The 13,552-nt window shown below is 42.8% G+C and overlaps 1 protein-coding gene across 5 annotated transcripts in view; it reads left to right on the top strand.

Annotated features, from left to right (window-relative positions):
* Positions 1-13,552, top strand: part of CADM1 (cell adhesion molecule 1) — a 213,155-nt gene that overhangs the window by 157,512 nt on the left and 42,091 nt on the right. For all 5 annotated transcript variants that reach the window (XM_072155766.1, XM_072155764.1, XM_072155763.1 and 2 more), the window contains 2 exons: positions 6,211-6,307; positions 12,405-12,577. In XM_072155766.1, the coding sequence (XP_072011867.1) occupies positions 6,211-6,307; positions 12,405-12,577 (270 nt within the window). The remainder of the gene's footprint in view (positions 1-6,210; positions 6,308-12,404; positions 12,578-13,552) is intronic.

The raw sequence follows: 13,552 nt of genomic DNA, 5'->3' as shown, positions 1-13,552 counted from the left end.
AGCTCGGAGAGTAGTGGTACTGGAATTAATCCACTGGAGCGCATCTCAATGTGACAAGAGATTCGTATTTTACACTGGATGAAATTCCAGGGCAATTTACTGCTTAAAGGGAAATCACAAACCCTTCCAACACATATGCGCTCTATTGCAGAAATTACTATGGCATGACCTTGTCTAATAATGTAACACACAACTATATATAGCACAGTACACATAGTAGTTTATCCTGATTTAAAATTCAGCCTTGTATTCCTACAGTGCATATTTATCACATTTTGTAGTCAGTTGATCACTAGAATAAAAGACCTGCCTTGGTCTGCCTACATGGGGCTCTGGCCCCCTATTCTAGGACACTGAGAACGAGTTTTAAAGAGCGTCCAAGGGACCTCCATATGGATCCACCATTCCTGACCATTGTGACAGTGTGCTACCACGACAAATGATTCATTCAAACTCATGGGGTGGGATTCTCATTCTAGTGGTCATAGGGGCCAAACGACCATATGTTAAGCACATGTGATTAACCTATAGTGATAATACTACTTTAAAAAAAAACTGTACTCAAGAATGTTGCGTGCAAGGGCCACTTTTTGTTAGGCTGTGTTCACTTCAATGTTTACTTCCTATCCTTCTCACCTTCTACACCTTAAAATGAGAAAACCAATGCTGGGTGGTAGAAAAATGTCACCTCTTGATCCATAATGGCTACACTGGGGTCCATTGGGCTTCTGCTAGTTTCCGATTTATGGAACAAAATAGTTCGGCTTGTAGGACTTTTGTTTCTGGCTTTTAAAAAACAGAATCTGTGAAGCATACTCTCAAAGGGGTCCTTTCGCCAATGCCCCCAAACCACACACAATATGATGCATTTGCACATCCTTCACTGATGCCTCTTTCCACGGGATTAGAGCCACCATTCTTCTAAAAAAGGCTTTTATTAATGTCCTCTGGTACTAAAGATCCAATCAAGGAGGTGGGGGAGCTCCAGAATACAGTCAAGCTACACCGCCTCCTAACTGGCGCTGACATTGCTAATTTGGCTTTCCCCCACGAATGAGGAAGAGGGAAATGAGTTAGTTGAGAGAAATGTTGGCTTTGTGTGACTGGCTGAAGAGCATTGCTAAAAGAAAGTGGAATGAGTGAGTTGATTTATTTTTAGCGAGTCACACAGCCAAGGGCTCTCTCAACTCCCTCATTCCCCACACTCCTTCACTGAATCTCCTCAGTGAGGCACACACAGCCAGCATCTCTCTTAACTCCCTCATTCCTCCCTCCCTAAGGAATCCTCGTTAGCCAGTGACACACAGTCAGCATCTCTCTGTTACCTAATTCCCTCTCCCTCCCTCCTAAGGAGGGGCTAGATTAGCCGTGTCCATTAGGAGGCGGGCTAGCGTGACTGTATGATAAAGCTCTCCTGCCTTCATGATTGGCCTTTTAGTAATAGAGGGCTTTCAATTCCCTTTAAAGGAGCTCTTAGCTTACATATGATCTAGGTCTAACATGTAGCTTGTTCATAGTTCTCTATTGGGCATCCTACCTACCATAAAGACTAGAAGCGTCCAAATAAACATCCCAACATGCTACAACAACGGCCTTTTATTAACTTTATTAAGAGTCTTGTTCTTTCTTAACGGTCTTATTGGCTTGACCAACTTTTCTAGACCTGTTAGGAGTCGGTGAAAGGTTGGGAGTCCTGCTTACTTTGCCGACACAAAATGATAGCTTGTCCTTTTATAGGAAAAGTCATCAAACATTGGGTGGTGGTTCAGGGAAGAAAACTTGCTTATTCGCTGAGCACCTTCCAACATAAAATACCAAATCTAATCATAGAAAAGTATATCTTTCTGAGCTTGGCATCCCCCTCTCTATCCTTGACCTCTTTCATATAATAGACTTATTAGAGCTTCTTTTAATAGCTTCATTGGGACCACAGTACTTGTTGTTTGGGGGTCGTGAGAACTCATCTTATCAGATAGATTGTAAGGAGAAAATATAGCAAATGTATCACAATGGAACGCGACTTGTAACATTTCAAGGACTATCCATTTCTATTGAAGCTGGAATTTTATCTTTGTAAAAGCACAACAAATATTTCATGTTTTTTGTTTGGTAAGATAATATGGCAGAATTCCTAGAGGACAGCGGGACCTTGAAAAGGGTATGCCTGGCTATGCGCTTTCCATTTTGTTCTGGAAAGAGATTTAAGTAGATATTTTTTAGTAAGGCAGGAATTACTGAAAATCCTCAAATTGGCCTGAGGAAGGCCCCAGTCCCGTTGCTCTCTTAGTATAGCATGTTTTGGCTGTCACCAGCAGCTTTATCCTACTTCAGAACAATGGGGCAGATTTACTAGGTGTCGCTGCTGTGCTGAAGTCCGTCGGAGTTCACTGGAGTCCACCAAGCTATCCTCGGTGCAGGTAAGTGCGTGTCAAGCGACACTTTTTTTTTTTTTTAATAAGGCGGTTTTTCCAAATCTGTCAGGTTTTCTTGCGGCCACGCCCCCCGATTTCCGTCGCTGCATGCCAGTGCCGATGCTCCACGTTACGATCGCGTGCGCCAAAAACCCGGGGCAATTCAGGAAAAAAGGGCGCAAAACTGTAAAATTCGGGTAACCCGACGGAGAAACGCGAAATTTCCCCCAATATTGCACTTCTACATGCGCCCATCTTATAGTTCCTAACAAATTCTGACCAGGAACAGCCAAGTATTTCATACTAGGTGATACTTTACTTTAGGTGATGGGTGAGTTTTGCAGGTGGTTGACCAATGTTTCTGACCACTTAAGTTATAATGGGCCAAGTCATCTCACACCTAAAATTTTTCAATGTCTTGATATAATTTGGGCAGTAATGGACATTTTATTTTAGGTACCTGGTAATGTTTCCATGACCTCCCCTCCATAAATTTTTGTTCCTTCTTGCTTTTTTTTTTTACCCCTGTCGTTCAAGGTCATATTGGGAAAGCCATTGGGTCTTATAACACGAATCCATCCCTACAGAGGGATTGTGCGAATGAAGCATCTCGGCTCTGCTCCTCTCCTGAGCTATGTGTCCTCTCCTCCCCCGTGTACTGCACAGAACTGCATTGTGCACCCAAGCTGAGAGCAGCCCATTACTGGCCTGGCGCACACACTGCGTCTCTCCGTTATATATGACACTCGGACGGATGTATCAGTGTGGAACATGGCATAGATCTGCAGCTTCACCTCAGCATGAAGGCAAATGAGTTTCCTTCAGCATGAGCTGCTTCAAGTGTGAAACTCTGGCTGTAGAAATAGATTTCATGTTACTGCGATATGAATCTGACCAGCTTTTATTTCCTCTCAGCCTTCTCTCTCCACATGCCGAGACCCTCGTGTCAGATAACTTGGACCTGTCTGTGCACGCAAATACATCACAGCTTCAGCACCGTCAGGGTCCATGGTAGTAATCGCACACTACACAACATGTAATGGTTTATACTAGGAGGTCCAACCTTGGTGCTTGCCCTTCCTTTACTTTCTCCACTCTCTGCATCCTGCCTACCATTTTGGGTTTTCTCATACCTTTTTGAATTTTTTTGTTCTTTAGACATGCAACCCTTGTTGACATCCTCCACTACTACCACCTGTCATTTTCTTCGCCTGCTACTGTTCACTTTTCAATGGCCTTCTAAGATCTTGGTATCCTCCACATTAAAGGGTCCAAAGCTCCCCTGGAAGCTTACTTAGATGTTTAATATATGAAGTAATGTGAGACAAAATTGTATCTTGTCTGCCTAATTTAAACTGATTAGAGAGTGTATCAAAACCACAAAAGTTATGTGCCACTTGTTCCTTTTGAGGGATCAAATTTATTAGGTAGTCGGTTCTTTCGATATGTTGGAAGGTGGACTAAAAATAGTTGAAATGGCAAAGAGATGGTGGGTAGCGAAGAGTTGCCCATTGGGTCTTATCCTAAATGATGACAAAAGAATGTGCAAGCTCAAGAAACTGAATGTCTTTGACAAGGACCATACTGCTAAATGTTAGAGCCACTCCAAAATGGCGGGCATTTGTGGTGGCCCTTGCATGCTCTAGTTGGTGTCTACTAAAAATAGTTGAACTGTTGGAATGACAAAGAGATGGTGGGTAGCGAAGTGGGTCTTATCCTAAATGATGAGCGATTAACATGCAACATGCAACAATACACATAACATAAAGTGCTTCACAATTTGCTGAGGAGCCGGATAGACAATTGTGTAGGCAGAGAGTTTCATGTTATATTTGATGGGTGTATGAAGTCCTGGTCAATAACTTATACTCTGTAGTTTGTGGCATTATTTAGTTAGACTCTATAATTGTGAATACATGAAGTATAAGCCACAATGAATGGTCTCACTGGCTAGAGGTGTCCTGAAGCTTCTGGCTGAAAGATCTTTCAATCATCCGAGATTGCTGATTCGCCCATTAGCATGTATGTTCGGCTTGACCAAGCGGGCTTGTTAAAACTGTCGAGACAGGATGAAATCTGCCAGGATGGATAAAATGAAAGTCAAAGAACGAGCTATTGTTAAAATGCCAGAGGCTGTCAGGTGATTTTGCTCTACCACAGGACTCCCAGTGCTTGATGGGGCAACTAACTACATGGACATGCCATTGTTCAGTCCAACGCTTCTTGAAAATAAGATTTTTTAACACTTCTTTACTAATTAGGTGGCTCTGCCATCCCGACCAGTGCCCTCACTCTAGCTTTGTACTCTTTGCACAGTGACAAAGTTATTTTTGCATCCAATGCCCGATACAGCATAATATCCTCATGGAAATTTCTATTCAGAGAAGATTTTTTGTCCTGAAAGTTTTTTTTGGTAGGTGCATATTTTGTACACAGTCTTCCATTGGTGACGTTTTGGAAATGTAAAATCTTCAAGAAGCCACCATGTTACCAACCTGGTTATACCACCGTTGATTGGGATAAAGGCTTCCCCTCAAGATGAGTCTTTCTCAAACTGTGGCCATCAGTATTAGAGCTCAACAGTTCAATAAGAAGCTACATGTGGTAACTTACCTGTAGCTTCTTTTGGTTTTCTTTTTTTAAGGGGTATTCCCATGAAGACAAGTTTCTTAAATATACTCAGGATAACATAATAACACATTCACTATTAACAAAAATACAGCATTTCACAGATATAAGTCCAACCTGTCTCTATCAGTCCTGGTGCACACAATTTCAGTTTCCCCTGGTTTCCGACTTTGGATCTTCTGACTTTTGGGTTGAAAGACATCTTGTCTGACGATGTAGAGCTAAGCTGCTCTCTGCATTCCAGGAAAAGCTCACACACACACACACTGACTTCCTGCTGGCAATAGTGATGGGTATTTTTTCTCTCATTAGTGAGCTGGCTCATTAAGCTCCGCTCACTAAGAAAAACTGGCTCTTCTGGCTCCTGAACGGCTCTCTATTAAGTATATAATAGGGAGCCGCAGGCCAGACAGTCACCCCACACCACTCCACTTTTAACCCATTACAATCGGTGTAAAAGGGGCGCAGTGAGACGGTTATGGGCGGCATTAAGTGAGCCATCGGCTCACTGAGGTGAGGCAGCTCACATCGTTCGCGGACAACACATATCTAGCTGGCTAACAACACATCACAGCGTGAGTAGGGCTACAAGCTACAGGCAGATAAGTTCTTTATCTTGGGAGGGGGAGGGAGGCACATCATATCTGTTAGTTTGTTGTGGCAGAACAGAAATGTTGCAGTTTTGACTGTGTCATTGTGTGTTTTATCCATCTCATGGATCTCTTCATTTCACCTCTGTGTCTCATCTCTTTCTTTGTGTTAGATACTAGTCAATGTTCAGAAGGTAAATGAAAGTGTATATAAACCTTGTACCCTAATAATCTAAGCACATTGTTAGGAAACAGCATCATACCACAGACCAATCATTACCTGCCCACCCTCTTGGATTTTACACTAACCATCAACTGGGTTATAGGAGCTAAAACGGCAATAAAACTGAGTAAAGTTGTAAAGTAAGGGGTTTTTCTTACTCAATTTATTTTGTGGGCAAACCCCTTTTAAAGTTTGGCAATTTGTTACATGTTACCAAACCTTTTGGCAAATGTTTAGCCGAATGTCGCTATTGGTAGTGAAAATGGTCTGTGAAGTCAATACTTTATCCCTGACCAGGTTATTTTTCTATGGTACTACATTGTTATTCATAACCACTTTTTTCCCCTCTGTCTTCCAGATAAACCAGCCGTGATGGTATCGGTGATTTATCCACCGGGTCTCACCAGGGAAGGCGAATCTTTAGAGCTATTTTGCAAAGTAGCTGGTAAACCCAGGTAATGTACAGGTTGTGTGGTGTAATCAAACTAGATAACAATGTTAACTCAGTTCTAAAGTTTCACATTTATTATACATTGAAGAAGACATGAACCCCAACCCTTGGTAGTTAAAAGTTAGACCATAACTAAGCTCTTGGAACCTAGTTAGCACCAGCTTTATTGCTCGGAACCTAGTTAGGTCCAGTCTTTTGTGGGTTCATCTCCACAAGATGTTTCAAAACTCTCCATCTCAGACCTCAAGTTGGTCTTGAACTTTAGATAGTTTATCCAAAGAAATTTAGGTCTTGTATCATGGCCAAAAATCAAGACCCAGGGGAAGGAATCGCCGCACCTCCAAAAGATTCAGATCTGACCACACAATGCAGAGGAAAGTCTAATGCAACTATAATTCTTATGACCAAGCAAAGTCTATGAGGCAGATAATTTGAGCCAGTTGACCCTTGATCTGTCCAGGATTTTTGGGTGCCCATCTAAAACCTGCCTCAATCTATATGAACCTTTAGTGATGACACCCACTTGCCAAGTCCCATATAAAAAAGCTATATGACTTGAGTACATTCAATCATGCATTTTTTATGCCAACTTGTAAATGCTATGTCTTGTATGAAAAATCTATATAATAGGAATAGTTAACGGGGTTTTCCCACTAAGACAAGATTCTTAAATATACTCAGGATAACAAAATAACACATTCTCCAATTTACTGTTATTAACAAAAATACAGCATTTCACAGATATAATTCCAACCTCTCTCTATCAGCATATATCTCTATGCAATTATGGTTGCTCCGGGATCCGACCATAAATCTTCTGTCTTCTATGGTTGGGCAGGGCAGATACTTCTCATGAATAGCTTCTCCTTTCTGCACACTGCGGTGCTCTCTGCACCAACCCCTCCCCACTCCATTACAAGACGAGCTCACACACAGACACTTCCTGCCGGCAAGCATCATTTCTTATGACTCTGGTCTCTCTCTGTGTCAGACACTGGTGAATGTTCAGAAGCTAAAAAAAAAGTGTAGATAAACCCTGTACCCTGATAATCTAAGCACATTGTCAGCACACAGCATCTTATAGCCCAGGAAGATTGTGAAGTGTCTGCTTAGAGAGACTCCGCCCACACTCTGGAATATTGCACTGACCATCATTGAGTGATAGGAGCTAACACAGCAAAAACACTGAGTAAAATTGTAAAGTAAGGGGTTAAAAATGATCTTTATTGTCTAAACGTCACTAGGGGATTAATATTTGAGAACTTTCTTTTTTATGGGCAAACCCCTTCAAGCAATACCAGGAGCATTTGTTTTCGTTTAGCTGAGAAGTCCATTATCCAGATTTCCTTTTGGGCTTGAATAGTTAAGGTCATATTTGGACTCCAGCTACTGAACCAATATCTTTTCATGAATGGTTGACATAGAGACAAGAATCTATCCCTTCCTATTGAAATCCGGCGCTCTTGCCTCTGATTTACCGATAAGATACTAATTATAGATAGTGAAAGTGTGAGGATTTGACAAATAAATGTGTGAAGGCGTCTTCTGTGGATGTCATTTTGTCTCCAATACAGAGAAGCAAAGGATGGAAAAAATTATAGGGCAGAGAAGGCAAGTCATTAGCCTGACTCTTACTACACAGCTGAAGGCTGCCTGTCCCTACTGTAAGGACAGAGGGGACTTATACGGCTTATTCTGTAAAATGTGTAGAAAGTATGTGTAGATATTGTAAAAATCTATTGTCATATGGAAGTATAGCACCCTTGACAAATGATGTTCTCAATAGGCAAGTGTAGCTGGAAGCATGTTATTGATGTATATAATGTCTACTGATATCATGTTATAGAGCAGGAGGAGCTGACCAGATTATACATAATGTCCTATCTGCAGGCAGCATGTTATAAAGCAGGAGGAGCTGACCAGATTATACATAATGTCCTATCTGCAGGCAGCATGTTATAGAGCAGGAGGAGCTGGGCAGATTATACATAATGTCCTATCTGCAGGCAGCATGTTATAGAGCAGGAGGAGCTGAACAGATTTTACATAGTGTCCTACCTGCAGGCAGCAGGTTATAGAGCAGGAGGAGCTGAACAGATTTTACATAGTGTCCTACCTGCAGGCAGCATGTTACAGAGCAGGAGGACCTGAGCAAATTGTACATAGTGTCTTATCTGCAGGTAGCATGTTATAGAGCAGGAGGAGCTGAGCAGATTGTACGATTGTACATAGTGTCCTATCTGCAGGCAGCATCTTAGAGAGCAGGATGAGCTGATTAGATTATACATAGTGCCCTATCTGCAGGCAGCATGTTATAGAGCAGGAGGAGCTGAGCAGATTGTACATAGTGTCCATGTATACATGTAAGCATGTATAGATAGTTGTCCGTCACAGAGTAGCCCTGCCCTCTGGACTCTAAAGGTTAAAAGTATCAGAGATTTCAATAAAAATAGTTCTAATAAATCGGCGCACTCCACTCACCCTGCTATATAGCGCGCTGCCTGCACATCAGACTACGTGTTCAACGTGACAGGTTACCTTAACGTCTGCGCTCAGAACAAGATTTTAGAGCTGCACATACATAATACATTACATTACAACCCCGTATTACTGCATAATAAAAAGCCGCGGAGCAGATCTACTAAAATCGCTGCCATTGCGAGACATTAAGTGGCGTTTTAGCTGGGGCCTCGTGCCCTATTTATAAGCATTTGACTTTCATGGAACGATGTAAAAAATAAATAATAGATTGTAGCCCTCCGTCGTGACACTGATACGGTGTGAGTGACATTGAGCGAGGTGTGACATTGGCAGTGACAATGACGTTGATGTGGCGCTGGCATGTAGAGATCGCTCGCTTTATTTCCCTCTGCATATGTTAATGTAGATACATACAGATGGAATGGAAAGACCTGACAACAACTACTTTGTTTTAATTACCATCGCTGTCTGACGTGCCTAAATGGAACATAATTCAATTAAAATTGCTCTTTTTTTTCTTTTTTTTAACTTTATGGTGTTTTTTGTTCCTTCGGAATATGCAATGTGATACGTAGTAACTCCTCCATTACCGTAATGACGGGTGAAGGACATGCTTCTTGATGTGTAATGATGGTAAAAGTGTGAACGATAGAAACGGGAACCAAATGATTGACTGCGGCCAGTGTAGAGAAAAACGGAGCGTTCAGAAGAGCCAAACGCAAGTGTCAAGATGTCCTGCTCCGGAGTGAGCAGATGACGCGTCTCTTCAGAAACGTCCTTGGCATCCGGATAATTCTCTTTCCCGGACTAAATTTCTGGTCAGATGTCCCACAAATTTCAGAATAGTGGCAAATTATTTCATAAAGGATTATCACCGTGAATTTAGAGGCATGACCCTGCATGACGTCCTTCATATACATTATATACACAAAACCATAGGATGAGGATTGTATCCTATAACTAGGTATATCGATGACATATAATATTGGAACCAACGTCCTTTTTACGCTGCATTTTTAGAGGATTTTGAACCCTTCTTCCATCTAATACTCCCAGATCTGACATTTTTTTCTTCTCCTTATCCTAAACGCTGCCCAACTGCAGCATATGCTGTATGAGCCCCATCGTATTCAACTGCAGCATATGCTGTAAGAGCCCCATCGTATCCATCTACGCCACTTGCTGTATGAGCCCCATCGTATCCATCTACACAACTTGCTGTATGAGCCCCATCGTATCCATCTACGCCACTTGCTGTATGAGCTCCATCGTATCCACCTACGCCACTTGCTGTATGAGCCCCATCGTATCCATCTACGCCACTTGCTGTATGAGCCCCATCGTATCCATCTACGCCACTTGCTGTATGAGCCCCATCGTATCCTTCTACGCCACTTGCTGTATGAGCCCCATCGTATCCATCTACGCCACTTGCTGTATGAGCCCCATCGTATCCACCTACGCCACTTGCTGCATGAGCCCCATCGTATCCATCTACGCCACTTGCTGCATGAGCCCCATCGTATCCACCTACGCCACCGTGAATTTTGAAGCATGACCCTGCATGACCTCCTTCATATACATTATATACACAAGACCATAGGATGAGGATTGTATCCTATAACTAGGTATATCGATGACATATAATATCGGAACCAAAGTCCTTTTTATGCTGCATTTTTAGAGGATTTTGAACCCTTCTTCCATCTAATACTCCCAGATCTGACATTTTTTTTCTTCTCCTTATCCTAAACGCTGCCCAACTGCAGCATATGCTGTATGAGCCCCATCGTATTCAACTGCAGCATATGCTGTATGAGCCCCATCGTATCCATCTACGCCACTTTCTGTATGAGCCCCATCGTATCCATCTACGCCACTTGCTGTATGAGCCCAATCGTATCCATCTACGCCACTTGCTGTATGAGCCCCATCGTATCCATCTACGCCACTTGCTGTATGAGCCCCATCGTATCCATCTACGCCACTTGCTGTATGAGCCCCATCGTATCCATCTACGCCACTTGCTGTATGAGCCCCATCGTATCCATCTACGCCACTTGCTGTATGAGCCCCATCGTATCCACCTACGCCACTTGCTGTATGAGCCCCATCGCATCCATCTACGCCACTTGCTGTATGAGCCCCATCGTATCCATCTACGCCACTTGCTGTATGAGCCCCATCGTATCCATCTACGCCACTTGCTGTATGAGCCCCATCGTATCCATCTACGCCACTTGCTGTATGAGCCCCATCGTATCCATCTACGCCACTTGCTGTATGAGCCCCATCGTATCCACCTACGCCACTTGCTGTATGAGCCCCATCGTATCCATCTACGCCACTTGCTGTATGAGCCCCATCGTATCCACCTACGCCACTTGCTGTATGAGCCCCATCATATCCACCTACGCCACTTGCTGTATGAGCCCCATCATATCCATCTACGCCACTTGCTGTATGAGCCCCATCGTATCCATCTACGCCACTTGCAGCTGTGGCATAAAGCGGAAGCTCAGTCTCTTTCAGCTCCTGAACCAATGGATTGAGGGATGTGTTGGTGAAAGGTGAAAGCCCACAACAAGTTCCTAACTTAAAAATACAGTGAGAACCTATATATGCAAATAAGCCACAAGTGCTTCTGGACTTGACGAAGGGTTGTGGTGGGCATAGAAGTAGGGCTTTGGGGGACATATAATAGCTTGTAAAGCGGCCTTGATGATGCTCCATGGATCACTTCTGGCTCATTTGCATATTTTAAAACTTAAATTTTCTGCATTATGAGGCCGTAAGGAGACTTGGCTAGAATCCAGGTGCCCCGTGGAATAAAGCTTGAATGCTGGTTTATCAAGTTCAATTTTTATGGCAGATTTCCTTTTAAGTACAAGGAGAAGGGCATAGCAGACTACCTCTGTTAGAGGCCTGAATCATTTGCCATACATCATGTTGGTGTTTTATGTTTTCCACCCAATTCATGGTCCAGCAGCATTGGTCTGTACCCGAAAAAGCACCTTCTCAAGTTTCCAAAGCTCTGTACCCACCTGCAAATCCAAAACCCAAAACATGGAGAGGTGGGAACAGGGTAATCAGGAGATCAACATAGTGGGAAACTAGTACGGAGAGCCTGGAAGGAAGACTGAAGTTGAAAAGGGAAAAGTGCTCAGTTGACGGAACTGTAGAAATGAGCAGATCCAACCTTTAGGTTCGGCAGCTCCACCTAACCTAGACAAGTTGCTTGATGGGCTCAATCTGGTAGCTTTATACCCCTAGCAACTAGACATGGGTGTGATTGGCCAGGGGTGTCCTTCAGGTATCCTCCATGCCAATCACAGCCATGCCTAGTGCTAGGGTCGTAAATCTGTCTGACTGGCTGCTCTGCATCCCATCAAGCAACATGTCCTGGCAGGACGGAGGACGCCAAACCAAAGTTCAGGTCCGCTCATCTCTAGACTGGAGTAGACAAGGTGGACTTCTCAATATGATTTTTCTTTTCTCATAGTTTTTCTCCACCAGGGGTGCATATTACAGTGTAAAAAAAATATTGAACAAATCTACTGCATAAGAAAAGTCATTTTGATAATGAAAAGGAATCTTCTATTATCACCTTGTCCTTGCAGACCAAGCAAAGTCACGTGGGTGAAAGTAGATGATGATCTTCCCGACCACGTCATCGTCGAAAATGACAAACTCTACATCCACAGCCTAAACAAGACAGATAATGGCACGTACAGGTGCGAGGCCTCCAACAGCGTGGGCAGCTCATCAGGCGATTACACGCTCTATGTGTACGGTAAGTAATCACGTCACAGTAACCTAGTATCTGCCCTACTTCTACTGCTGATATCAGGTCTATGATTCAGCCTCTATATGTACAGTAGAAACCGAAAAGTTATTACCCATGTCACCAATTATAGGTTAGAAAAATCTCCAGTTTGTATATTTTTGCAATGGACTGAATTCCCAGTCTTCACTAATTTTCGGATGAGACTCTTGTGTCCTTTAAGACTTCGAGAATCTTCAGTAATCCTTGCAGCCTTGTCGTAATTTTTCCATTTTATTTTGCATTAGCGCAGCTGTAAATTTCTTCCATGTTTCATATGCATATTTCATCCCAAAATAAAGAATCATATTTGGGGGATTATAATTGTAACCATTCATGTGTTTGGCAAGAAATATGCGTGTGGAACATTGGCCAGACTTTAGTGTTGTAAATTTTTTATAGAGAATACTAAAAATTGCCAGTCTTTTGTTAGTTGATAAAACTCTCCCCATGGCTATATTCACATTAGCAGATGTCCATCTGGAATTGCAGACAAAAGTGTTCTGCATAACGATGGGGACCGTAAATGGTACCCAAACCACCCCGTCATACTCCATGGCGGTCCGTCGAGATCTGATGTTGTCCACTATTGGACAGATCCGGCTATATCATACACCACAGAGTTTCTTTAACTTAAAAAGAGACAGACTGAATGAATAAATGCTCATTCATACTCCATCACTTCTTTACTGATCAAACGGAGTAGCAACCGGCCACCCATAGCTGCTATCTTAGTACTAGATACTCATGTTACTGTAAGACCCGTTCAGCCATAACGTATAGCTCCACTCAATTTTGACTCTTTGTGGGGGCCACCAGACGGCTCCTGAGAGTCTTGCAAGGATCCCTCATTAGGCAAGTTATTTCTGAAAGAAAACTGTCTCTCTGGTGCCACCTTTCGGAGGCAGCTAAACTTAGAATTGAGTTAAAGGGGTTATCCGGGTT

The sequence above is a fragment of the Engystomops pustulosus genome, chromosome 6, assembly GCF_040894005.1.
Source record: "Engystomops pustulosus chromosome 6, aEngPut4.maternal, whole genome shotgun sequence".
Taxonomy (NCBI): Eukaryota; Metazoa; Chordata; class Amphibia; order Anura; family Leptodactylidae; genus Engystomops; species Engystomops pustulosus.
The sequence above is the reverse complement of the archived record's forward strand: the minus strand, read 5'-3'. Positions and strand labels throughout refer to the sequence as shown.